A 27246-nucleotide genomic window follows, 5' to 3' on the forward strand; every position below is an offset into this window, starting at 1 on the left:
ATGAGGTACTTTTCCATATGTCCACCTCTCTGTGTACCAAAACCACCTCTGTGTTTATTACCAAAAAGCTCTGTTTTGGTTTCGTCTGACCGTAGACCCCGACCCCATTTGAAGTTCCAGTAGTGTCTGCACGCTGAAGACGCTCGAGATTGTTTTTGGATGAGAGTAGAGGCTTTTTTTCTTGAACCCCTTCCAAACAGCTTGTGGTGATGTCGGTGACTTCAGATTGTAGTTTTGGAGACTTTCTGACCCCGAGACACGACTAACTCCTGCACTTCTCCAGCTGTGATCCTTGGAGATGTTTTATCCACTCGAACCGTCCTCTTCACAGTGCGCTGAGACGATACAGACACACGTCCAATTCCAGGTCGATTCATAACATTTCCAGTCGACTGGAACTTCTTAATCATTGCCCTGATGGTGGAAATGGGCGTTTTCAACGCTCGTGCTATTTTCTTATAGCCACGCCCCATTGTGTGAAGCTCAACAACCTTTTGCTGCACATCGCAGCTCCATTCCTCGCTCTTACCCATCGTATTTTCTTATATTTTCTTTTCTTATATTTCTGATCATTCTTGCACACCTATATATAACAGAGATTTTTTTTTTTTTTTTATATAAAAACCTGTGCTGTGTTTGATATCCATGAGTATTTTTGTGAATTGTTTTGAACAAAAAGATCAAAAGGTTAAACAATAAAGACAATATTTCACAGCCTTCTTTGCTCATATTTGCCAAGGGTGCCAATATTAGTGGAGTACAGTACGTACCTAAGCACACTTAACGACATGCACACTTGTCTTGTTTGTTGAGGGATTAGTGGCTTAACGACATGCCATGGCAGAATGTCTGTGACATATGCGCGTGTGACACAGCTTCCCCTCCCCACAACGTGAAACAATACCGAAAGGCCACCGGGTTGACGGCTTCAACAACAACCGACATCTGTGCCCTCCCCCTGACTAGGCAGTCAAATGCATCCTGCTATCCTCTCTCTCTCTCTCTCTTAATCTCTCTCTCACGCTCTTCCTCTTCAAGTCCTTGGACTCGGTCTCGACTCATCCCTCTGTACAACACAAGAACGCTCGCTTTTTAAAAAAGGCTCAAGAATTACGCCCGTGCTCTAATCCTTCTTATTTTCACACACCGATGCTAATTCCTTACCTAAGAGACGAGTTCACAAGTTGCGACCGCCACGGCCGTCATCCGTTCCCTGCCCTGGCTTACTCTCGACCCCCTCGACCGACTCCGTTAGCCCAGCGTCTCGGAAAAGGTCAGAGGTCGATTATAAAAGTATGCTTCGTCGTCAGCTCCGGCTAAGAGAAAACGTGTTATAGATGCCGTTTATTTATACGGATTTCGGAACAGGAGTAGCTCTTCGTTACACTGGGTGTGCCGTGAATGTTTGTGTGTGTGTGTGTGTGAGAGGGAGAGAAAGCGAGAGAGACCAGACGGAGTGTCGTTCTGCCACTGCAGCTTGTAATTGCTTCTTAATTGGCAATTTGGCTTTATCGCTCCATCTGAGTGACGCCGGTGAATGCCGCTCTGATGCGCACTGTTTCCTCAACGCTTTACCGTGGGGAGGACAAGGGGAAGGCGTTCACTTCGATACAATACTGTGTGTGTGTGTGTGTGTGTGGGGTGGGGGTTCGCAGATGCTTCGTTTTAAATAGAGAGATTAAATAGAGACTCGGGGAAATGTGAGGGTGACCGAAGCCGTTTTTTTTTTTGCAGCACAGAAAGAACACGCACTCAAAGAGCTAATTGCGTCGGACATCGGATAAGCGATTTTTATTGATGTTTATTCATTTGTGTTGGATTGATGGGGTCGATTGGATCCTGATGGTTCTGGTTTATTTTGGGGTTGTTGTTTTTTTTTTTTGAATCCATAAATAACTGACCACACTGGGGTGTTTTGGAGGTCCATGGTGTGTTTCGCTCAGGGCTGAACAAGGTTACACGGAGGGTCATACTTCATCTCGGGCAGACAAAAGACACAAAGGCGGAGCAGGGCCAGGCGGCAGACAGGCCTCGGGCTCCTAACACAACACACGCTTCTTTCATTTTTAATGCGTGCAGGCCCACCACACACCTGCCGGCCCTCTGAGACACACACACACACCACACAGCGGGTAACAAGGTTGCTAAAGACTAAATGGCCAGCAGAGGGCACCATGGCTGATGCGTGTGTTTTATAAACAGGACAGGAAGACACAATTAAACACGAGTTTAAATGCATTTTTGGCTTAGAATGATTAATTGGATGCGCAGTCTCTCGAACTTTCTGACATTCCTATACGCAAGTCCTCGTTGAAGCAAATTAAACCGGTCGAGACTAGTTTTATTGCGTACGATTTGTTACGTTGTGAACGTATAAGATTTTGTAAACATGTCCCGATCTTAAAAATAGAAAATAAGAAACACACACGCAGGAATCTCGAGGGCCGTACAATCTCCAAACCAGCTCATAAAACTCGCGGTCGCCTCAAGGCACAAAGTCAAGCACAGCCATCTTAATGAGGCAGATTAAAAAGCAATTAAGACTTCTTACAATTTGCGGTAGGGAGCCATCGAACATGGCGCATCGGATCTCCTTCTTCTCTCGACCGTGTGCCGAACAGATGTCGTGTGAGAGTCGAAATGGACGTCGTGCTATTTTCTAGAACGGCGATACACACATCCGAGGCCGTCTTGTCTGATTTACAGCGTGGAAATCTCCGAGAGTCTGTATTGCTCCTTTTTACGGCGGCTAAATGTCAGCAGGCGAGCCACTAATAGAGGGGTGTGTACGGATGGACGCCGCCTGATCCCGCTCGGTGATACACGCAGGGGAGGTAGGAACCTGAGGGGGGTTGAGATGCCTGTGATTTTGACTTCTTTTGACATATCTGAAGCACTTTTCTGCCTGGCTGCACATCAGCGATTGACCCTCCTCCTTCTCGTCCCCGCGAGCGCTTACAAAGCCATTAGCAGAGCGGGGTACTCAGGAGAGGCAGGAGGGGTCAGGGGGCACACGTGGGTGCCGAACGAAGGCCGACTCGCTGCTAAGTGGAGAGCATTAAACGGAGAGAGATAAAGAGGAACTGACAGGAAGGAGGTACAAGCACCAGAGGCATTTAATATTACATGTGAGCGGCGCTGAGTGGCGACGGGTCATTGGCCGGGACACAGAGGTAATGGTGCTCGAAACGGGCTTTTCTCCAGAGGAAGTCTGCCAAAAGGACGTCCACAGTTTCACACAGCTTCCCTCACCGTTCCCTCCCCACCTGTCTCTGTGTCTTCTGCGCCAAGTCTCACTTCATCCATCTCCTCCTCTTCGGCAGAACACCGTGGCTCCTCGTTCAATCTCTGAGCGTCTGTTCGTTATCCAGTGAATTTAAAGTTCAGGGCTCATCCTGCGTGTATTCTTCCTTCGCACAAAGAACTGTTAGCAGCAGAGCGTCCCGCTGGTGGGTTTCTTGCTACACGCTCGAATACCAGCACCAGGAACAGGAAGTCGTGGTACTCGGAGGCAGCACTGCTTATAAATGACCGATTGTGTATAGGTGTCTTTGAAATCTGCACAGAAAACGAGCTGGAACTCAGGATTCTGTTCGTGTTCGGGTGTTTGTTTTCAATCGTGCAAAGATTTCAAGGTTCTTATTAAAAGTGCCGTGTGTGTGTGTGTGTGTGTGTGTGTGTTGCTGTTAGCCTAATCTAATGAGACAAGTGTGTCATTCTCAGTATCTCCATTGCATTAACAATCTCTCGATCTGTCTCACAGTCAGAGTCGGGCCCTCGTGGTGTCAGTAGAGAGCGTCTGGCACCCGAGGCTCAGGAAAAGGGCGGCCCTTCTGTTCCAGCCCACCTCATAGGAAATCCGTACGCGTTTGGCCTGACGTCCGGATCCGTGATGCAGGATTCACGCTTTCAGCCCCTAAAGTAAGTCTTCCGGAATATTTACTCTGGTCTTATCTGGAGACTGGCGACACCGACAACACTCGATTTCTCTTTTTCCGAATAGCAGCCTGCCGAGGCAGATGCCCCACGGCGTGCCCCCCGGCGGAGTACCAGAAGAGTACCTGCGTGGTTTCCGTCCCTACCCCACGGCCGAGGACCTGCGCATGCCCTCGCTGCCCCTGGGCCTGGATCCGGCCACTGCTGCGGCCGCTGCCGCTAACTATTATCACCCCAGCTACCTGGTCCACCCCTCGTTCTCCCCTTACAGGTAATAGCACATGTAGCTTGGATCTTTTCTTTACTAGTCAAATATCTATCTATCGGTCTGAATAATCATGTCAGTTTCAATAACACAAAACCACAGCTGTGCACTGCGTCCCGGTATCGGGTCCAATAATAGTTGCTTCAGTAATAGACTTCATTTCACGGCCATGCAGCTGTTGTAGAATGTTTTGCAATTTTAAGGCAATTTAAAATAATAGAAAAAAGTCAAATAAATATCAGATAACAATGTATAGTTTATGTATGTGTGTGTGTGTGTGTGTGTGTGTATATATATATATATATATATATATATATATATATATTTTACACATACACACATATAGATACATACATATATATATTTCAGAGTCTTTATTTATACCAGTGGCACTCCCTTTACCAGTGACACAACCACATCTCTCAGGAGACTAACACTCTCCGCCCTGTCTCTTTCTCTCTCTAAGGATGGACGACCCTTTCTTGTCTGCACTGAGGTCTCCGTTTTACCCTTTACCTGCAGGGGGCGCTCTGCCCCCGCTGCACCCGTCTGCTGTGCCCATGCACCTCCCAGGGGTGCGTTACCCTGGCGACCTCAGCCATGCCTCGCTGTCCAGTCTGCAGTCTGAGAGGTATAAACACGCGCTCTCACACACACACACACACACACACCTCTGTACAGATACAAACATATTTGAGCGTTATGAAAGCTGTTCCTGACTCTCTCTCTCTCTCTCTCGCTCTCTTCCTTCATGTTTGTCGTCTCTCCCCAGGCTCCAGATGGAGGATGAGATTCGTCAGAGAGAAAGGGAGCGAGAGAGAGAGCGCGAGCGGGAAAAGGAGCGGGAGCGCGAGGCAGAGCGAGAGAAAGAGCGAGAAAGAGAGAGGGAGCGAGAAAGAGAGCGAGAAAAGGAGCTGGAGAGAGAGCGGGAGAGGGAGAGAGAGAGAGAACGGGAGCGTGAGAGAGAGAAAGAAAGGGAGCGAGAGAGGGAGAGAGAGCGAGAGCTAGAGAGACAGAAGGAGAGAGCCGTGCGGGAGAAGGAGCTACAGGTGTCCAAGGCCATGGAGGGTCATTACCTGGCTGAGCTCCACGCTCTGAGAGGCCAGGCCGAGGAACGAGCGAAGGCCACCGAGAGACTCACTCCCAACAGAGCAGGTAACGCTCACATTGCACTTACACTACAGCTGAGCAAAAACAACATCATGTGCATGCGTGGTGTGTCTGTGTGAATTCATGTCTATTCAGAGCACTAGTGTTGGATGAGAAGGCCTGGCTCGCAATCAGTGTTTTCATTCTTCCGGGGGTGTTCGGTGGGGTTGAGGTCAGAGTTCTTCCATATCAAACTCCGCAAACCATGCCTTTATGGACCTGGCTTCGTGTACAATGGCATTATCGTGCTCCCTCATCGTCTCAGGGAGTTTTCCCTCGCCACCATCGCCTCTGGCTTGCCCATTAGGGATAAATTCATCCATTTAAAATTTATATTCTGAATATATATATATATAATAACAATGTCCAAAATGAATTAAAAAACACTTCAAATCACAACAAAATTTGTCGGCGACGTTTTTTTTATTTCGCCTCTAGAGGCCGCTCTCGTACCATGTATAATGACAGACCACTGTCGGCCGCTCCCGCAACCGAGAAAAAGTATCGGTGTGGATTTCTGTCGATCGCCGATAGTTCCAGCAATCGGTTGTCGGTCTAACCGATCTATCGGGCGACCTCTAATGGAAACCCGATTCCTGACGCACAGTTCTTCTGCTGATGTTGCTTCCACACGCACTTTCGAACTTTGTAATGAGTGATGCAGCAGAGTGTAGGTTATTTTTATACGCTGTTCACTTCAGCTCTGTGAGTCTTCATGTGGTCTACCACTTGTGGTTGAGCTGATGTTTCTCATAGACGCTTCTATTTCACAATAATAGCACTTACAGTCGACGGGGGTAGAAATTTCTCCATCTGACTTGCAGTAAAGGTCGCGTCCTACGACAGTGCAACGTTCAAAGTCAATAAGCTCTTCAGTACGGCCCCACTGCCAGCGTTTGCGTCTGGAGATCGAATGGCTACGTGCTCGATTTTATGCACTTGCTAGCAATCGATGTGTCTGAAACACCCGAATTCAAAAATAGGGGGTGTCCACATACTTTTGCCACGTATGGGAATTTTGTCCTGCTGCCACCCTGTACTCTTTAATGAGTAATAATAGAGTACAGTATAATATAAATAGTGATTTATATGATAAGTTACGAATCTAAGTGCATTCTTCCTGAATTCTTCCTCTCATGCTGCAAAGCAGAGTATAGTCGACTATACTGTACTACACTACGCTGTATCTTTGGTTTGGGGCATGACAGGATGAATCTAAGCGGACTCTACCTCTAACATAGTGCGTTGCTTCTCCAGATAAAACCAAAGAACCCACCCTCCCTGCTCCTAAACCAATCCAGGCAGGCCTGCACCCTTCACTAAGCTCCTCCCACCACCCGGTTCCCACCCTGATTTCCGCACACGGCATGTACCTCGGACCAGCAGGGACGGGACCCGGGGCTCTGACGCCCGCCATGATTCTGCAGCGCAACAACGAGGAGGAGCGGTGGCTGGCTCGGCAGAGGAAACTACGGCAAGAGAAAGAGGACAGACAGTACCAAGTGTCCGAGTTTCGCCAGCAGGTTCTGGAGCAACATCTAGACATCGGCCCGAGAGGAGACGCACCCGAGCTACGGAACGAGGGCCCGAGGTACAGATGCTCGTCTTTTGCACGTGTTTATGTTCTTCTGCTTTCAGAAACTTCCGGGTGCATTCAGGGCTGGGGCAATACGAAAAGAGCTCACAAAACACCCTCAGTGGATTTAAACCTATCACAGTCCTGTATGCAAATGAGACCGACGACGCCGGAGCTCCGAATAGAGACCCAGATGCCGAAATTTCAGTCACGTGACCTAAATGATAAATGCAAGCTGTTTACGCGGTTTGCGAGTCAGCGAACTATTTGGGCTGGCAAGAGGATTCTCTTATGTTTTCTAATTTGCATATCATGGATATTCATTAATCCTTGCATAATGAGGGTAAAGGTGTGCAGATATTTTTAGACCGTTTTTCCAGTCTCGTAGCGATTAAAATATATTTTCAGCGGTTTAAAGGAGCTCAACATGAGGAACGATTTGTCCGACGTCTCTCGTTTCCACGGTGACACAGATCTCCGAGCACGGAGTTGCTTTGTATCGGCTAGCGTTTAGTTGGGAAGTCACGCTGTTCTTGGTGTCAGTGTTACTCTGGTTTATGGCGTCGCTGCAGGGTGGAGAGAGAGAGAGAGAGCGCGAGAGAGAGAGAGAGAGAGAGCGCGCGAGAGAGAGAGAGAGAATCTCTACCATTTAAGTTTTTTCCTCTTCGCATGTCTCATTTCTGATTAGCCAAGCCTCATTACACACACACACAAAATGCTAATTATTATTGTTGAGGCCTTGACCTCAGCGACAGTCACACATCCGAACCTCTGCACTTTGTTTACAGCCGGCTTTCCTACTCGCGTAACCCAAGCTTTGGCTTTTGTTGCATCGGAGAGGTCGGATCCAGTGTAGGTGTTAGTGGTGGTTGTACGGGTGAGTGAGCGTGTGTGAGATCCACGCTGATAATTACATCACTCGTGCGATCAGATGTCTGAACGCTCAGCACGCGCCGATCTGATTAGCTGATTATTTGAGGGTTAAGGACAAATTTAACGAGGGAATGTTTCAACCATGGGAAGAGAATAAGAGCAAATTCATGTCTTCTAAAAAATAAAAAATAAAAATAAATAAAAATTATGCAGTCCTGGCAGATGAAGAATATGGAGGATGAACGCACTTCAAAGGCATCCGAGTTTATCCACTTTCCCTCTTTTCCCACATGGAACGACAGACACCGAAGCTGGTGTGCTGCTGATGCAGAATAATTACCATCTCTTCATTGTAGTTATTTTTCTGTGTTCATTTAAATAAAAATAAAAAAAAAAACCTTAATATTGTTTGACTCGTATTTATTTCTCACGCAGGACCACCATCCAAAACCACCACGAGCCCGGCAGCAGAGAGCGCGAGCGAGAACGGGATATCCACCCCCACCTCGGCGCTCCTCCACCTCTCATCTCCCCCAAACCCCAGCCCAGAGACCACGCCCCTGCTCCACCCACCACCCTCTGGAACCCCGCCTCGCTCATAGAGACCTCGTCCGAGTCACGGCGGCCTCTCCACGAGCCACATTCGGGTCCCTACGACATCGGCCGCCTCGCTCCGCCTCCGACCAAGACCGAGCGCCATTTCAGCTCGGAAAAGCCCAAAGACGGACACGAGAAGTTCCCGCTCGTCCGGCCTACGGGGTTCTCCGAGCCCCGCCCTTTCCTGGCCGAGCTGGAGAAATCCACGCAGTCCTTTTTAAACCAGCAGAGGGCGGCGCTGAGTCTGAGCACGCAATACGGAGAGCTGAGCGGTACTCTGAAGAGCAGTGCGGTCCATAAGGGCCTACACGGACCACCCATGAGGCCGGGAAGCGATTCCGTGCTCGTGTACGACGAGTATCTACAGCTGCATCGACGGCCGATTAGCAAACTGGACCTGGAGGAGAGGAGGAGGAGGGAAGCAAGAGAGAAAGGTGGGTTGCAGGGGCTCGGCGTACTTGATTTAAAACATGAGGCAAACATTCACTTTCGATTAAGACCTTCGAGGTTAGAATTATAAATAGGATTGGAAATATAAACAAAAATATCGGTATATACTCTACGTAGACCCACGTACTTTGGAATGCTTCTTGTCTACAGTTATACGTACGTGGCTGCAAGTTAGTTCTGAACAACGCGACTAACACCTGCTTTCTATTTTCACACCCATGCGAGAAGTTCAACCAGATAAAGGGTCATGTCTCTGACACACGGCTTAACTTCCTCTCGTTATTGTAAGTGGCTATAATATTAATAACCCGTTGACAGCACTAATAAAATGCTGTTGCGTGGTGTTCAGGGTATTACTACGAGCTGGATGACTCGTACGACGAGAGCGATGAAGAGGAGGTGAGAGCTCATCTCCGGAGAGTGGCCGAGCAGCCGCCACTCAAACTGGACGACTCCACCGAGGTAATGCAGTGCCGCACACTCCAAAAAGCACTTCACACACACACACACACACAGCACGGACGATAATTAGCACGCCCGAGAGAAAAAATATCCACTCTCTTTCTGTCTCTCTCTCTCTCTCTCTCTCTCTCTCTCTCTCCGATTGTGCTCCTCGCTCTTGCTGTAGAAGTTGGAGTTTCTGCGGCTGTTCGGTTTGACCACCATGTCTCGGCGAGAAGAGCTGCTGGAGCACAAGAGGAGGAAGAGGAGGAGGATGCTCCGGGAAAGAAGCCCCTCCCCTCCGGCCGTGGCCAACAAGCGCTCACCTCCACCACTTAGCACTCGCTTTACTCCTGAGGAGATGGACAACAGCCCAGAGCTGGAGGCCAAGAAACGCTTCCTCACCATGTTCAGCCTCAATCACCTGAACACGCAGCGGAGGAAAGGTACACAGTGCATGTGCACACTCTCTCACACACACACACACACACACACACACACACACACGCACACATTAGCCAATGGTCCAGTACCAAAGGTTTCGGTTTAATACTTGCTTAAGACAAGCAGCAGATTTATATTAACCTCATTATCGTTTCTATAGTAACGATACTAAGGACGCTCCACACGATCTAAGATTATTAATACAGATTTAAAAGCGTGTTCTTATTTGATAAAGAGGGAGCGTCGGTACGCTGACGTTTTCTCCAAGCACACGTTTAATCGAACGTTTACGGAAGGAGTCTCCAGTGTCGACGATCTGAAACCGTTTTACACGTCGCGGTTTCTCGGCCGCGGTAACACGACAAGCTGCGGCGTTTTGTTTTTTTTATAAGGAGAAAAGGCGAAAGAACGAGCGTTTATAGCTGCTATAAACGAATGTCTAATGTTTGTCCGCTAACTTGCACAACGTTAAACGGATAAAAAGCACGACGCGTCGTTTAATTGTTTTTTTTTTGTTTGTTTGTTTGTTTTTTTTTTAATAAATACAAACTCCTATTCCTTATAATAATACTATTTTGGTTTAGTCGCGTTTTCTTTAACACTCGGCTGAAACGTAAGCGATCAGACGAAGGAACCGTGTTAATCCGGAAACTACTTCGACACCGCCGACCCTCGCAGCTCTCGCAGCTCTCGCGTCTCAGACGAGGCTCTGAAGTGTGTTTCCTTTCTTTCTGCTTTTCTGACAGAGAACGAGAGAGTGGTGGAGCTGCTGCACGCCATTAAACAGAAAAGTGTGACTCTAGACACCATCAGGCACAATCCTCTCCCGCTGTGTAAGAGCCCGCTGCTCCATCAGTCTGGTAAAAAAAAATAATAATACATATATAAATATATTTTGATTTATACCACAGCACTGTTGAATTCTCAAACCTGATTGGTCAGAAGGTGTCGATTAGTTTTCTCGAACAGCAGCTCTGTCAGTAGTTCAAATCGCTATATTATCGTCGCTATAGTAACAACGTACGCAGGCGCACGGACGGTCGGACGCTTCGCATAATCTAAACCTACTGATAAAAAGATTAAACGTGGCGTTATTTAACGAAGATAAAGACGTGGAATCGTTGATGCGGCGACGTTTCCTGTAAGGAGAGACGTTTGATTCGAATTTTCGGAAGGAGTCTCCAGTGTCGGGAACGAAGTAACGTGACCTGCGGCGGGTTTTTTTTTCGTCTTATCAATGTCCAGAGAGATTATGCATGATATTTGTATTACGTTAAGTATATAATGGGAACTAGCTTGCTTCATGGACATTCCACACAACATTAAATGCAACTATAAAGAGATAAAAAGTATGAAGTGTTGGTTAATAAGTAAAAATTGTAGCCGTGTACGAGGAGGAAAACACTCGAGGATGCGCCGTTATTGGAAGATAATCAGGGTGGTAACTGTAGCTAGCTTGTCGATGTTGATGTATTAGCAACAAAGATGGCGTTTGCGCACCATGATGAGAAAGACAGAATGGCGTTAGTGCTACACTCGCCGCTCGTGTCTCCAGTGTCATCAGCCTCGTTAAAGCAGATGGTGTAGAACGTGTGCAGTGAGAGCTCCGGATGTTCAAAGCTGAATTATTCTCGGTTCTTTTACTTTCCTAATGAATACTGTTGGAATTTTACACCCATTCATTTCTTTGGAAAGTGTGTGTTACCTGGTTTTCATTCATAATGTGTGTGTGTGTGTGTGCTTCACAGATTCATCCTCATCCCAGTCTCCAGGCCAGTCGGGCGAGTTAGTCAGTGCCAGACCGCCGAGCCCTCCACCTCCGTCCACTGGACCTCCAGCTGAGCCTTCCTCCGCTCCACCTCCCGAGCACCTCAGACCCGTCTCTGAACCGCTCAGACCGAAGGACACGCCCCTTCCGCTGTCATACGCGGATAAAAACCGAGGAAGCGACGTAATCCTCAACAAGAAGCCCTCCATCCTGCTGAACAGCGCGCACCCTAAAGACGGCGGAGGCAACCTGAACGGCCGGACCAAGACACGGGAGAGATTCACGGCCGAGGAGTTCGCCCTGCAGTTCCACGAGTCGGTGCTGCAGTCCACTCAGAAAGCACTGCAGAAGCACAAAGGTGGGCCATTTCACGTTTCTCTTTTCGTTCGGATTCACGGTTCGGACGCAGCATTTAGGATTCTCGATCCTTCCCGATACGGGAGACACCGGAAAACTACGGTCAGACCAAACGTGAAGAAAATTCACACTTGGGAAAAGATCGTTCACCGAAGGGGAAAGGACGCGGGACGTCAAAGACGTACATTTTCTCTTGCTTCGCAGCGAATTTATCTAGGTGAACTTTGACCCATGCATTTGTGAGACTTGTGAGCCAATAAAAAACAAGAAGGCGAGACTGTGGGATCTTTGTTTGGATAAAAAAAAATTAAATAAAATAAAAAACTTTTGGCTCACTGTTTTGATCTTTGCCTGGGAGGATTTTCTTGTCAGATTTATGCATCCAAAGGGGTGGAGCTAAGCACCAATATTACCATGACAGCGATAAGGGACTATAACACATGTTCAGTCACGTTGCTTGTCTTTATACCAAGTCTTAAATGACGTCTGTCTCAACCAAACGTCCTCCCAATATACTAATATAATTATATAAATAAAACCTGTCGATTTTTCTCTCCTTCCACCAGGTGGCGCCTCGGCCATCTCCGAGCCCAACCACACCATGGACTCCACGGTGCACTACAACATCCCGGAGCTGCAGAGCGGCGCGGGCCGCAGCACACACCCCCACACACACCCCGCACTCCAGCCCAACGGTCTGCACTGTCCACCCACGGTCCGGAGAGACGGCCCGCCACGCCCCGAACTCTCCACCGAGGAAGACTCCGATGACGGTGATGAGGAAGACGAGGAAGAAGAAGAGTCTCTGGGTCACAGGTGGAACGGGATCGAGTCCATCTTCGAAGCGTATCAGGAATACGTCGAAGGTGAGTTTGAACGATCGCAGAAACGAAGGACAAAATCGAGCAAACTCTGCAGTGTTCGGAGGAGCTTGCGATTTTTCCGAAATCACCGATCGCACATTTGTGCCGAGGCGTGACGCATGACGCCATCTGTGAGAGTGTGTGCGTTTGTGTGTCGCCATCACTAATGTGATGCGAATGGAAGTGCAGGTCACTCACTAATTGTCTCTCTCTCTCTCTCTCTGGGGGGTTTTTTTTTTATCTCAGAGCAAAATATCGAGCGTGAGGTGCTGCACAGTCAGTGCAGGAAGCTGGAAGCCCAACACTACAACCTCAGCCTGACTGCTGAACAGGTCTCTCACTCCATGGGGGTAAGCGTCACACCTCTGCGTCAGCTCTTCTCTAGCGGTCTCTCTCTCTCTATCTCTGCGGAACCCAGCCGGCCCGTTTCTAACGTCTGTCTGTCCGTTTCGTCACAGGAGATGATGACTCAGAAGCAGAAGCTGGCGGCTGAGAGGGAGAAGCTGCAGGCCGAGCTGGAGCACTTCAGGAAGTGTCTGAGCGTGCCGCATACGGCCTGGAGCAGGGCTCACTTCAAGGGATATCCTCCCAGGTGACATCCCACCGAATCACCTGAGTTTCATCCACCCCACCCCCCACCCTTCCTTTTCCCTCTTTTCTAACGCCCAGACTCCGGCCCGCTCTGGTCCTCCGCAACAGAACGAGGGCGGAGTTTTTGGAGAGATGGTGCACCGTCAGTACACTGAGAAGGACTGATGCGTAAATGCCAAGCCCACAATCTGACATGAAACGTGCCATCGAAAGGTGTAGGACAGGTGCTACGCCCTTTACCAACCAACCAACCCACCCACCTGGATCTTGCAGGAACGCTCGGTCCATAACACACACACACACATACACACACACACACACACACACACACACACACACACACGCGCGCGCGGCGGTACAAACAGCAGTCCGCGCCTCACTAGGACAGATCGCGTAGACAGACTGAATGGTCATGTGACTCCCCCCTAAAATGTATATCGTCATGGCAACCGCACCATCTGGCCTGGAGATCTGAGGAACTGGAAATGCACTTAAGAGACAACCCAGAAGAACTACCTGGAGGTACTGTGTTCTAACAAAGAACTCCTTTCAAAATTAGGGAAGAACTTCAAAAAAAATAAAACAATAAATAATTAAAAATGCACATTTTTGTTGTTGGGGGGGGGGGGGGTGTTAAAAATGTTAAGGAAAGTTTTATTCAAGTAAAAAAAAAAAATTAATTTTTAAAGAGGTGCTTCATGCCTTGTATTGTAAATACCGAAACAAAACGGAAAGGAATTTTTCTATGTTTTTATTACTTACGTTAATTGTTCTTTGAAGAAGAAGAAGGAAAAAAAAGAAGCCTGCCATTTTAAAAAAATGCACATGCTTTTTAGGGCGTTAAGCCGGAGCCTTGCTTTTAGTGTTTGTATTGCTGCTGGTCAGGATAAAGAACGGAGGAAGAGCTCAGTGCGGACCTCCGGTGTACGTGTGTGAGAGAGTGTGTGTGTGTGTGTGTGCGCGTGCGAGTGTGTAGCCTACAACAGTAGCATCCGTCCCCAAAGGCAGCACCAGGTCTAAAGAAGAGCAGAACATCACCACTCTCTCACTCCCTGCACTCTGGACTTCTACCGTAGGCTCATGACCATTTCATTTTGTTATTATTATTATTATTATTATTATTATTTTACATTTTATGGTGAAACAGCACGCATTCTCTGCATTCAGTCCCTTTTTTTGTATCTTAATCAGTGAGTACTGTGCCAAAGGCACCCACAGAACCACAAATCAGAAAACAAATCATGCCATTAGTAGCGCAAGAGCTGACGGCCAAAAAAAACAAACAAAAAAAACAAAAAAAAAAGCAATTTCATATCAACGCTAAGCTAAATTCTTTCAGTGTCAAAAGTTACAAGATTCGTTCTAATATCGTTAATTAGCATAGAATATAATCATATCAGTCACAGGACGTGTACACGGGGTGCCTGTGTGTGTCCTCAGGTTAAAATTACTTTAAAAAAATATATATACACACACACACACACACACATTATAAATATAAAGCATATAAAGTGAACAAAACGGCATTTTGACTACAAAAGGGTTCGGATTCGTTTTATTTTCAGCTTAAACTCCATGTAAAACACGATGAAGCACGAAGTATAACCCATGGTTTGGAAAATCCATTGTTTAATATGTTTTGTAAGACTAGAAACCTCACAAAAATGACCAAGGAACACCTCTCCACCTTTATCCCGCATTAATAACGCCAAGATCTATGAATATGCATGATATGCAAATAAGACACACCCCTAATGCCATCCCTAATAGCTAGCCGGCTAGATCATTAATATAAAAATATAGCGAACATTACATCTTAATCCTTTAATAACTCGCATATCGAACGTGATTTGGTGCAAAGCTAGGTCTTCATTAGTGACATCACAGACGTAGCCCCGCCCATCTCTATATACGGATAAAATGTTACTCGGACTTTTTTACGGATCTGCGTTTACGCTTTTAGGTACAGTATCATCGACCCAACGCTAGCCTGTTTTATCTCCTAATCTCCGACCGATGCGTCAGCGTTCCTCAGCGTCTGCGTTTACGTTCTCCTCCTGTCCGCGGTACACCAGAGCCAATTAGCAGCCGCGTTTAACAAAATACAGCGTTACGTTTTACAAAAAAAGTTTATAATCGCGTCGTTCAGCTCATCGCAGGTTCATGTTATCGGCGCTCAGGCTCACAGGATGAACCGCTTCTGGAGGCGGTTCCATGTTTACAGACCCGAGGCTGGCCCTAAAGAGCATCCATCATGTGCAATGTGTGTTTGTTTGTTTGTGTGCTTGAGCGAGCACTACCACTGCCTGTCCAGGAGCAGGGACACGCCCTCTCTCTCTCTCCCTCCCTATCTCTCAGTGTCTCTCGCCCAACTAAGCGCACGCACATGCAGAAGCCCCACCCCCTCCCGCCCAACCCAATGGAGGATGTCTAGATGCTGTGAAATCATGTTTTTAAGGAAAAAAAATGTACTTGTTTGAATTCATTGTAATGTAATATATTCTTTGTTGAATGTAGTAATTAGGTATTTATGAATATATTGCTGTAATTTCAAACAAAAAAATAAAATGCTTCAGAATTAAACTTTGACTCGGGGCTTGTGTTGACATCATATGTACAGTTTTAATCCCCCCCCCCCACACACACACACACACACACACTTTTTTTTCTTTATAAACAATAAGATTCACATTTCATATTTCACCATAAACTGCAGTGGGTTCAGAACTGCAGTTCACAAAATGTCCAATAGGGGGCGAATGCGCATGAACTACATTCACACTGGCCAGTGACAGGTGTAGTTGATTTTCCACGCGAGTGTTTTGTACATGCGAGCGGCGATTTCAGCGACAACCGATGTTTTAATTTGAGCTTTTCTCTACACGATTCTACGCAAATCACGTATGACGCGACCAATCCAAACGATCGGCTCGAACGAATCCTCGGATCGATCCTCTTCGGTTTCTTAACCTGCGATTAGTTCCCGTTTCTTCTTTGACGCATAAAAAAAACAGCCGTGGTTTCATCCTAACCCTGTCAGATACGACTTCTCGTTAAAAGTTACGAAGAAAAAGCTCGGAAGGAAGCAGCAGAGATCGCTGCTGACTCGAGTGAGCGTATGTAGCTAGTACGTATTAATGTGACCCGAGAACGAACAACTACAAAACGGATGTTTGAACTACGTTACGTGTTCAGCTTCGCACTAGCTTCTTGGCAGATTGGCAAAACAATCTAACGGTACTAGCTAAACCGTACTAGTTACAGGTAAATTCGTGTACCTCTGTACAGCCTCATAGCTAATTCGCACAGAATCAAGAAAATCTGAACTCAAATGTCGCTTGTTGATGAAATCGTGTCTCCATGTCGCGTACACGCGCAAAAAACGAACCTTTGTGTCACGCCAGTGAGAACGTGGGGTAAGAATACATTTCCCTCATAGACACACAGTAAAACGCACGTCTCCTACAGCTTGGTGAGACAGTCATGTGACCTCCGCAGGCCTTTCCACAGTCGCTCGTCTGCCGAAGTGTCCGCCAAGAAGTCGACGTGGAGGAACGGCCGTAATAAATACTTTTGAACTCTGCTACGATTTGCAGCCGGAAACGTCACCTTGCGGCACCGACGCGCCGTGTGGACGTCCTGAAGGTGCGGATTAATAATCCTGCGATTTCCCCGGGCCTGAGCCGGGCTGCAGGTTGGAGCGCAGTTTGTACATGTAGTTCAGAGAATCTAACAGAAACGTGCGTGTGGTGTTGATCTCCATCAGAGTCAGGTTATCCAGCTACAGAGACAGAGAGAGAGAGCGCGAGATGAGAGAGAAAGCGTGATAGCCAGATTAGACACAGAGAGCGAGATGAGAGAGAGAGCCAGATTAGAGAGAGAGAGAGAGAGAGAGAGATGAGAGAGAAAGCGAGATGAGAGAGAAAGTGAGATGAGAGTGAGCGCGAGAGAGACAGATTAGAGAGAGAGAGAGAGAGATGAGAGAGAAAGCGAGATGAGAGAGAAAGTGAGATGAGAGAGAGCGCGAGAGAGACAGATTAGAGAGAGAGAGAGCGAGATGAGAGAAAGCGAGATGAGAGAGAGAGCCAGATTAGAGAGAGAGAGAGAGAGAGAGAAAGCGAGATGAGAGAGAGAGAGAGAGAGAGAGAGCGAGAGAGCCAGATTAGAGAGAGAGAGAGAGAGAGAGAGAGAGAGAGAGAGAGAGAGAATGTTAATGACTGGATTTATTTCTCTTGTATAAGTATGCTGTAAGATAGCTAGGCCTCCTGTCAGTCATTCTTCAGATGCTCTCAGATGATCCTGGGGGCGGAGCTTGGTGAACATGGGCATGAATGGGAGGTGAACTCAAGTAGTAAAAAAATATATATCAAATATACATCATTTGAATATCAAACCCGCCTACCCAAGTGTTAGAGACCGGATCTTGGGGAAAAAAACAAACGCTTGACTGATCTGATGAATAACTATGTTTTCATTAAAATCGGTGCTAGTGCTTTTTTTTTTTTACCGACATGAATGGATCATTCTGAATCAGAAGTAATTAATGTTTGCGTAAAGCTATAATCCAAATCTAAATCTAGAATATAAAGTTTTGTGAGTTTTACTTAAAGCTAGTTTAGCGCTAATTACAGCTCTACGTTAACGCTTGGACAGTCCAGATTTAAACGTAGCTAAAGCTACGGCTTGTACGATCATTTTCCATCATGATCTAAAAATCTTCCAAGTTATTTGCACAAGTAATAAATAATTTTAAAAATGACTCTTGCACCTTTAATTAAGGTTAGGCAAACTTCCATCCTGACTTAATGAGTTAATAATATTTATCTTAGCTAGCTAATGTGTGTAATAATAATTACTAATTTAGCTAGCGTTAGCTTGAGGCCACGTCGTGTAAGGTTAGCTTTAGCTGTTGTGTGCGTGTGTGTGTGTGTTTATTTGCTCAGTACCCTGGCGTGAGCCTCCTGTTGGCTGATGAAGCTGTCGGCGGACAGACGCAGTTTTGCGATGCGAGTGTCCCAGATGTCTTTGACCAGAGTCCGGATTTCGTCTGCTCTCGGGATGTTATCCGCAGCACTACAAGAAAAAAAAAAAAATATATATATATATATATATATATACACACACACATATAGAGCGAGAGAGAGATAGATTCAAACAAAACAGAGACGCATGTGAGGTTTATTTCAAATCACAGGTATCATCATGTCGACATTACAAACTCCTCAGCTGATGGAAGATTTAGCGCTTGCTTATTATTATTATTATTATTGATCGTTAAATATTTTCATTGGCATAGAAGTGAGTCAAAATACCTTCCACTTCATTTCGTTTCCTGGGCGTCGCTACATGCAAATGAGCAAACTTTTGTAAATCCGGTGGAAAATTTTAGTCCGGTTTGAAATATTTACACTTTAATTAGAAAAAAAATGTATAAATGAGGCACAGATTTATGTCAACTCATTTCCTCCAGCAAGCTTCTCATTTATTTTTTATATATTTATATATATATAAAAAAAATGATGTTAACGTATAAATTTCTCACTGGTTTAGTAGTAACTTGGTCAGTTCCATGTAATAAGGGCTGGGGATCGGGGTGAAGGCTTCCTCTCTTCTCTCCTGCTCTCGGATCTCCTCCAGTTTATCTACAAGACAGGGCGGGGCATGTAGAGAGCATTTAATTGGACGCATAATTAGTCATTTAAATAATTATCATGTAAATTTGATGTGTGTGTGTGTGTGTGTGTGTGTAAAAGGATAAATCCGTATGCATGTGTTTTGTGAATATGAGAGACCAGTGGGTGGAGCTTATTTCCACAAAGCTTAAGGTAATGTTAAAGGTGCATTTAGGCCTAAAATGATGATAATATCGTCGTTCATCGCGATTATTTCTGGGACGATATATTGTCCAATAAAAAAAGGCGACAGGACGGGCGAGTTCATCTCACCGGCGTCCATCCACTCCGGAGGAACGATTCTGCATTTCTGTCTCTGTTTCAGATTGAGTGCCAGCCACACGGGCACCTCCACCATCAGTCCCGGGTTAAACGGTCCCAGGTCTCCCTGTGGGAACACAAACACATACAGTATGTTTAATATTATACACTCTGGGTTGCCAGATCTACAGTCAACCAGCAGAACTGATATAAATGCATACAAAACAGATTATAATACTATTGTACTGTAAGAAATAGTGTCGAATATTTATAACAACATAACATACTGTGATAAATTCCGTCTAAGTATCCTGATATGATCTTTTTTTTTTATCATATCACCCTTCCCTTTTGTTATGAATGTGTCTGCTCGTTCCCATATACACTTTGTTCATCACAATATACAAGATGCGAGACTGTTTTAGGATCCTGGGGCAGGTAGGTATTTAGGACAATGTCTTGTTTTAGCAGTAATTTAAGATGATGATATTGGCAGTGATTTAGAGGGTACAAGAGTTTTTGTTTGTTTGTTTGTTTGTTTTTGGTGTGATATATACAAATCTGGCAACTCCGTACATATTGCTGAACTAAAGAGTATATGAAAATGTTACATCACGCGATATTTAAATATATTATTTAGCACAGCGGTTTAAACTGCTGTTGAGAATACACTTTTACGTTTATTAGATCATTATTAATAAAATAAACAGCTATATTATTTCTAGCTCGCGACAGTGTAGAGGTTTACATGATTATACAGGAATATTTACTTTACTCACCCCGATTAAATAAATTTTATCGAGGCTAAAGTTTGGGATAATCTTCACCATTTCCTTCTCAGCGAGGAATTCCACTTCTGAAGGATCCATTTTTATTTTTTACTGACAGAAATAACTAAATATTTTCGCACCGGATTTCACAAGCAACCAACTAGAACTGGTTTCCCGCCAGTTATTCGGCCATGTTGGATGACGTCACAGGTCACATGGTCTACAGTTCACGTACGATTTCGCCACCAGATGGCGACGGAGCTGCAGCGACGTAACCCTAGACCAACCGGGAGTGCAAAAGTTTACGCCACCATGGTTTCTGGCTGGACAAAAAAGAGAGAGAAAATATTTGTGTTGTTTGATTTGTTTAAAGAGAATACCAGAGGAGTTAAAAATGAATTGTGAGTGACAAGACGACAATAAGACAAAATGCTAAGGAAAGAAGAAGCAAGTAAAGAAGTCAACAGTAAAAATAAGCAAGTAAAGAAGTAAATAGGAAAAGAACCAAGAACCAAGTAAAGAAGTAAACAAAAAGAAGAACCAAGTAAAGAAGTAAACAAGGGGAAAACAAATAAAGAAGTAAAGAACAGAAAAAGAAAGAAGTAATGAATTTTTTTTTTACCAAGTTAAGAAGTAAATATGTAAACATTAAAAAATAACCAAGTAAAGAAGTAAACAGAAAAAATGAACCAAGAAGTAAGTAAGTAAACAGGAAAATAACTGAGTAAAAGAGTAAACAACAGAAAAAGAACCAAGTAAAGAAAAAAGTTGTGTCTTTATCCTGTTGGTCTCCAGACTCCAGCTGACATTCAGCCGTTCTCAGCTATAAGAAATGTCAGTTTCAATAGATATATTTTGATTATTTCACTATCAATGTCTTAATATACACTAGTTTTATTAATAGTTATAATATTTTTTGCTACTTTCTGTAATCAATGAAGCCAGAAGAGGAATTTTTCACTGAGAAGAAGCGGTGAAGATCATCACACACTTTAAAGTTGATCAAATTGATTTCATTGGTGTCACAGTTTCTACACATCCACCAAAAGCTAACTACCTGTACTGTATTTACTTTATCCCTCATCTTTAGCAACTGATTTATCTCGCTCAGGGCTGCGGTGAGTCCGGAGCCAATCTGGCAACGTTCCCAGGATCAAAAGATGGGATGCCCGTCCGTACGTACGCACACACACACACACACACACACACACACACACACACACACACACAATACTGAAGACGGTTGCTTAAAAACATTTTATTCTCGCATTTTGTTTTACAAAAACTCAATTTAATCACTGAGATCTCAAACCAGATTAGAGCAATAAACAAACATGTTCCTTTCAGTCGTGAATATTACTGCACTATTTTTAACTTTGTTTTTTTTTTTTAAACACATCAACTGTGCCTTAACGAACTAAACCCAAACATGGCAGAGCTTAAAAAGTGATTTATATATTAAGACTTAGCCCCCCCCACCTTCCTATTGTCATATATTAAAATGGTTAAATATATTACTTAAATGTCATAAAGTGGAAAACTTGACATATTCTCTTGACTAATTTCATTATTAACATCTCTGTGAGGCTACGTTAATGCAAACAACTTTCTAAAAAAAAAATCTACTGCGGTATTTTGTAAGGATCTTAGGGGGAAACTAAGATTTAATAAAAGGTTAAATAAGCAAATAAGCAAAGAACCAATCCAATTCTTCAAAATGGTAGATTTTAATCTTGATTTCGGGACGTGCGCGTGGTGGAAAACGTTGGCGTGAAGCTGGTAGTGTCTGTGCTGATTCATATCGATAATAGTGACTTTTATCAAACTAAAGAAGCGGTAATGAGAAAAAGAAAGCAATCGATCCGAATGAAACGCTGTAGCGGTGTTCTGAATAAATGTGGATGTGTAAAAACATTTAACAAGTTAATAAGTTCACGCTGCTCTTAGTCCCTCACAGGGATTAGAAATCTCAACCATCTCAGATCTCAGAGCTTTTTTCCTCCAGGTGTGAATGGGAATACGGTAACGATAACGTGACGCGTGCTGCCGCCAGATGACGTGTTCAGCAGAGATGCAGCACGGATTTGTTGATTTCGGGGTTGGTCCAGTCGTTCCTGAGGTCATCCAGGTGGTTGTCAAAGTCTATGAGGTTTTCGTAGGATCTGCTCTCCAGCAAGGCTGATGTGATCTTCTGAGCTTCTGTCCAGTCCTCGAACGGGTCTCTGTAACGGATAAATGTACAGATCATCGAATACAACGCTGTGAGGTGTGCTGGTATAGGAAACTAATCAACACTGCGAGCTCGATGTGAAGCTGAGTTAGTTAGCGCCGCCAAGCTGATGAGATGGAGAGCAGACGGAGAAGAGATGAGATGGGGAGGAGAGGAGAGGTGATGAGGAGGGGAGGGGAGGAGATGAGATGGGCATGATGAGATGGAGAGAGATGAGATGGGGAGAGATGAGATGTTGGATGATGAGATGGGGAGGTGATGAGATGGGGAGGTGATGAGTGATGAGATGGGGAGGTGATGAGTGATGAGATGGGGAGGTGATGAGTGATGAGATGGGGAGGTGATGAGTGATGAGATGGGGAGGTGATGAGTGATGAGATGAGGAGGTGATGAGTGATGAGATGGGGAGGTGATGAGATGGGGAGGTGATGAGTGATGAGATGGGGAGGTGATGAGATGGGGAGGTGATGAGATGGGGAGGTGATGAGTGATGAGATGGGGAGGTGATGAGATGGGGAGGTGATGAGATGGGGAGGTGATGAGATGGGGAGGTGATGAGTGATTAGATGGGGAGGTGATGAGTGATGAGATGGGGAGGTGATGAGATGGGGAGGTGATGAGATGGGGAGGTGATGAGATGGGGAGGTGATGAGTGATGAGATGGGGAGAGATGATGAGATGGGGAGAGATGATGAGATGGGGAGGTGATGAGTGATGAGATGGGGAGAGATGATGAGATGGGGAGGTGATGAGTGATGAGATGGGGAGAGATGATGAGATGGGGAGAGATGATGAGATGGGGAGGTGATGAGTGATGAGATGGGGAGAGATGATGAGATGGGGAGAGATGATGAGATGGGGAGGTGATGAGTGATGAGATGGGGAGGTGATGAGATGGGGAGGTGATGAGATGGGGAGGTGATGAGTGATGAGATGGGGAGGTGATGAGTGATGAGATGGGGAGGTGATGAGATGGGGAGGTGATGAGATGGGGAGAGATGATGAGATGGGGAGGTGATGAGTGATGAGATGGGGAGGTGATGAGTTGGAGAGAGATGGAAAGGAGAGGAGATGGAGAAAAGATGGAGAGAGATTATGCTGAATTGCAGTATAATATGGGTAATGATGTTTGATCAGGGCAGACGGCGATGTTTTAAGTAACGGTACTCACATGCTTGGATCTCTGCACTTCCACTTATTGTCAGAATGATCATAGATGGAAAGAGCCGGTGCAGAGCATCCCATAGTGAACTTGCTGCTGTCCACCTGAGAGAGTAAACACAGTGGGATCAGCGTCAGTGACTCGCACTTTACTCACATCTATATTAAATCTAAAGGAACACTCCAACGTTTTTCATCCACATCCATCATGAGTACGATTCTCAAATTCTCCATTTGTGTTACACGCTGTATAATCACACATTAGTAGAGATCGACCGGTAATTGCTTTTACTGATATTTTCCCCGATATTTAAGCGTTTTTCCATAACCGGATATCGGTTTTTGTAATATCGGATCCACTGATGAAAGCACCAACATCAAAATCGGTCGATCTCTACACATTACACACTATAACTGCCAACAATGTGGTATAATAGAACGTATAATAGCTGTTGTTGCGAGTTTTGAGTAAACACGCCGTCTGGTCGTTTTTCAAGAGGCTGAAGTTCCAGTCAGGGGTAATCACACGTACACTACAGACACAGTAACAGTGGAGGATCCATGATAAATTCATTATCTAGCACAGTGTTCCGTCCAATCCCGTGTGGAAACCTAACTGACAGGTTAAAAAGTGGCTAAAAATAACGTAGGGCGAGCTCGTTTACTATCTAATACCGATTAATTGGACTCTGAGAGGAGAGGACAGGAGAGGAGAGGAGATTTTGGAGGAGATGAGATAAGATTAGGAGATGAGAAGAAGAGGAGACGAGAGTAGATTAGATGAGGAGGAGAGGGTATTTGATGAGATGAGAGGGGATGAGGAGGAGATCTGATGAGCTGAGAGGAAATGGGGAGATTTGATGAGAGGGGATGAGAGGAGAGGAGAGGAGATGAGGAGGAGGGGATGAGATGAGAGGAGATGAGATGAGGAGGAGAGGAGATGAGATGAGAGGAGAGGAGATGAGGAGGAGGGGATGAGATGAGGAGGAGAGGAGATGAGATGAGAGGAGATGAGATGAGGAGGAGAGGAGATGAGATGAGAGGAGATGAGGAGGAGGGGATGAGATGAGGAGGAGAGGAGATGAGAGGAGATGAGGAGATTTAGAGGCGATTAGATAAGATGAGATGAGACGAGAGGCTCTTTCCTCACACTGCACTGAAAACAGATGATTTGTGTCTGGCTAACGTCTTCATTTTCTCTCGATATTTATTACTGCTCATTCATCACTGCTCTTTATATACGCAGAAACGGTTCATTTCCGAAGGCATCTCTGACACACTGCTGCGTACGAGAGCCGAAAAGATGTGCAGTATCTACATACCTAACCAAAACAGATTTTTTTTCTTTATCTGGGTTTTGGATCTATTTGTCAAGCAACTGTGAATTAAAAAAAATCCCAGAGTAAGCGAGTACACAAGAATTATGTTGAGAAAACGCTGGAGTTTCCCTGTAACAGATTTAAAACCGCTCACGATGATCATGGCTGCTTCGCTGAAGTTTTCTAAGATCCTCGTAGCGACCTTTTCAGCAAAATGACTAGGCCTGAGGAGGAGAAAGAAAAGTTAATAAGACACGTGGCTGTCGCAGCACGGCCGGGAATTTCACAAAAACAGCTTACGTTTACATTTCTACAATTTGGAAAGACATTTTTTTTATTAAAAGTCCCCATGAAATCAAAATGGAAGCTTTCTGGCTTTTAGTACGAATGTCGCAGCATTAAGGTTATCTGTAAGCTAGTGCGCTCGAAAACTATGACAAAATTCACATTTTGAAGATATACGCATTGAAAATTTACTCTCTTTCTCTGTGTCTCTCCCACCGATACAGCTCAACAATTTTGATGACATCATTCTGCACTTCAGCTTCTCATCAGATTTCCTGTCCAGTCACGTGCTCTCTAGAATCTGAAGTGTCCCGCCCCCGGAATGATAAAAATCCACAGTACTAACGGTCAAGAACGTCTCAGCCCGGGCTGTGAGGTAAGATAAACGCTATTGGCTAATCAAATAGGGGGAGGAGCCACTGCTTAGAGTTTAGAGATTGTAACCGTATAATATTGAGATAAATTGTCACAAGACGCTTCGAGGTAACTTAAACACTGTGATCTTTTTTTTGTAAGTTTTATTGTAAAAATATTTTTTCTTAGAAGTAAAAATATCAATTATTAAATTGTTCATAAACCTATATAATATCGTGATACAATGCCTTTCGAGAATTGCGATATGATACTTTTGTCACATACATACAGCATCACACTGGTGTGTCCTCACACTCCAACTTTAGTCCGAGTACCTACAGTAAGTTTATAAAAAAACGTATTATTACCTCGCATCCTTTATGCGTTCGTTGGCTTGATAGTAAGCGGCAATGACGTATTTGTTTTCTTTACACCACGTATCGATCTGAGGGGGAAAAAATAGACAAACAAATATACAAACCGAATTGAAATTTCAAACAAAGAGAGAAAACGAGAGGATGACGAGAACAACACCGTTCCTGAGAGCTCGTCTCGTAAAAAAATACCGGCACGAGACCACCCAAACCTCAAAGATTAATTTCGGTATAACGTAACAGATAATTAACTACACTTAAATCTTTCATAACGTTAAAAATTAAACACCCAAAACCTTATACGGTACGATAACGAAGACGACCCGTACGTTGATACGTGGAATTCTGGACGGAACGTCGGACGACGTGGCGTCAGGACGTAACGACGTGTGCCGTTTATAGCTCTACGTTCTATACGACGTGTAAAACGGGAACACGAAAGGAATGTTCTAAAAGCGACTCATGTGAACACTTTAATCAGAATATTATACGTCTTATTCAGAATAAAGTCAATAATTAGATTACTGCTGTCCGTGTAAACGTAATCGTAAATGCACTCCCGATAAAGCGGCTAAACCAGGAATACTCCACACGTCTTAATTCGATTTGTGTTTACACTCGAGCACGACTTGATCCGGATTAAGTTCATCAGAAATCGCTGTTTACATGGTAGTTTCTTAATCGGGTTAATACTGTTGTCCATGTAAACGTACTGATCGTGTGTATTGTTTGTGGTAGTTGCACACTGCAAAGGGTTGCTGCTTGCAAAAGTTTGCACACCCATTTAGCACAGCATTGTTATTGGTTATTATTTACATACAGTATGTAAAGCAGTTGAGAAGCAGGCTTTGGTTTCAAAGGAGAGATACTTACCAGAGACAGGGCCACTTCCAGCATGGGTGCCAGAGATAAAGAGCCGTGAAAAAGAGGCACACAGTCCACACACAGGACCGAGACCCCGTGGCCCTCTTTCTTCTTCTCCTTCTGCTTCTCAGCCACCAGCAGCCCGTTCACGGCGCAGTGAGGATACTTAGCCGCGTGTAGTAACATCTTACAGTACGCCTGAGTGGTTAGTTTTATAGGCATTTTATTTATTTTTTTAAACCTCAAACGTTTGGCATATATAGTAAACTGGAGTGTGTGAGCTGTGAGCTCTAATGACCGAGCTAATACTCACGAGTCTTTCTTACAAAACGCACAAGTTCGCCTATTAGCTCGCTAGCTAACTTAATTTTCCTTATCTTCCCAAATTCATACCTACTCCCGGTCTCTATTCTACGATTCTGCAAAGTGCTCCCTAAATATATCAATCAAAAAATAATTTCTTTCAATGTCTTTGTGTGTATAAAATAACAAAAACCTGCCTGTCGAATCATAAGCTGATTCAAACGGTTGCTTGGATGAGTTCTTTTTTTTCTTTTTTCTTTTTTTTAACTCACCCATATTCAACACATTACTCCATTTTCACTGATTGGATAAGAGTTTGTATTCGCAAATAACCGACCAGTGA

The 27246-nt window shown here is 44.9% G+C and overlaps 3 protein-coding genes and 1 long non-coding RNA gene across 13 annotated transcripts in view; 2 read left to right on the plus strand and 2 right to left on the minus strand.

Moving 5' to 3' along the window:
* The window catches only part of gse1b (Gse1 coiled-coil protein b), a 245592-nt gene extending 229699 nt beyond the window's left edge, over positions 1 to 15893 (plus strand). For 4 of the 9 annotated variants that reach the window (XM_017465578.3, XM_017465579.3, XM_017465584.3 and 1 more), the window contains 13 exons: positions 3764 to 3921; positions 4004 to 4207; positions 4668 to 4832; positions 4974 to 5356; positions 6608 to 6941; positions 8235 to 8830; positions 9196 to 9308; positions 9475 to 9733; positions 10478 to 10591; positions 11480 to 11857; positions 12423 to 12722; positions 12966 to 13069; positions 13178 to 15893. In XM_017465578.3, the coding sequence (XP_017321067.1) occupies positions 3764 to 3921; positions 4004 to 4207; positions 4668 to 4832; positions 4974 to 5356; positions 6608 to 6941; positions 8235 to 8830; positions 9196 to 9308; positions 9475 to 9733; positions 10478 to 10591; positions 11480 to 11857; positions 12423 to 12722; positions 12966 to 13069; positions 13178 to 13315 (3246 nt within the window). In that variant the 3' untranslated portion in view covers positions 13316 to 15893. The remainder of the gene's footprint in view (positions 1 to 3763; positions 3922 to 4003; positions 4208 to 4667; positions 4833 to 4973; positions 5357 to 6607; positions 6942 to 8234; positions 8831 to 9195; positions 9309 to 9474; positions 9734 to 10477; positions 10592 to 11479; positions 11858 to 12422; positions 12723 to 12965; positions 13070 to 13177) is intronic. The other 5 variants (XM_017465581.3, XM_017465586.3, XM_017465587.3 and 2 more) reach the window with 3 other exon arrangements.
* Positions 14965 to 20199, minus strand: gins2 (GINS complex subunit 2). The gene is made up of 5 exons (XM_017465591.3): positions 20023 to 20199; positions 19256 to 19370; positions 18853 to 18952; positions 18257 to 18383; positions 14965 to 17091 (listed from the first exon to the last, which is right to left on the minus strand). Exons 1-5 carry the CDS (start codon positions 20110 to 20112, stop codon positions 16963 to 16965), a joined length of 561 nt encoding a protein of 186 aa, XP_017321080.1. The 5' UTR covers positions 20113 to 20199; the 3' UTR covers positions 14965 to 16962.
* A 76-nt stretch (positions 20200 to 20275) lies between these two features.
* Positions 20276 to 25362, plus strand: LOC128629522 (uncharacterized). Its single transcript, XR_008393831.1, has 3 exons — positions 20276 to 20615; positions 21104 to 21188; positions 25233 to 25362. It is a non-coding gene; the product is annotated as an uncharacterized LOC128629522 (long non-coding RNA).
* emc8 (ER membrane protein complex subunit 8) lies at positions 21253 to 27220 on the minus strand. Of its 2 annotated transcripts, XM_053677757.1 has the most exons (6): positions 27101 to 27183; positions 26610 to 26798; positions 25731 to 25807; positions 24878 to 24947; positions 23415 to 23509; positions 21253 to 22235 (listed from the first exon to the last, which is right to left on the minus strand). In XM_053677757.1, exons 1-6 carry the CDS (start codon positions 27110 to 27112, stop codon positions 22076 to 22078), a joined length of 603 nt encoding a protein of 200 aa, XP_053533732.1. In that variant the 5' UTR covers positions 27113 to 27183; the 3' UTR covers positions 21253 to 22075.
* Positions 27221 to 27246: the final 26 nt, after the last annotated feature.

Source organism: Ictalurus punctatus, chromosome 4 (genome assembly GCF_001660625.3).
Source record: "Ictalurus punctatus breed USDA103 chromosome 4, Coco_2.0, whole genome shotgun sequence".
Lineage (NCBI taxonomy): Eukaryota > Metazoa > Chordata > Actinopteri > Siluriformes > Ictaluridae > Ictalurus > Ictalurus punctatus.

What these genes read in the sequence shown, in the direction of transcription:
- emc8 (XM_053677757.1), bottom strand. An exon ending in GAACGCATAAAGGATGCGAG is followed by an intron (nt 24,948 to 25,730) that starts GTAATAATACGT and finishes TCTCCTCCTCAG; the next exon opens with GCCTAGTCATTTTGCTGAAA. An exon ending in AAGTGCAGAGATCCAAGCAT is followed by an intron (nt 22,236 to 23,414) that starts GTGAGTACCGTT and finishes TATCCGTTACAG; the next exon opens with AGACCCGTTCGAGGACTGGA.
- gins2 (XM_017465591.3), bottom strand. Translation starts at nt 20,112, where the DNA reads ATGGATCCTTCAGAAGTGGAATTCCTCGCTGAGAAGGAAATGGTGAAG. An exon ending in ACCAAGTTACTACTAAACCA is followed by an intron (nt 18,384 to 18,852) that starts GTGAGAAATTTA and finishes TTTTTCTTGTAG; the next exon opens with TGCTGCGGATAACATCCCGA. An exon ending in AACAGGAGGCTCACGCCAGG is followed by an intron (nt 17,092 to 18,256) that starts GTACTGAGCAAA and finishes CTGTCTCTGTAG; the next exon opens with CTGGATAACCTGACTCTGAT.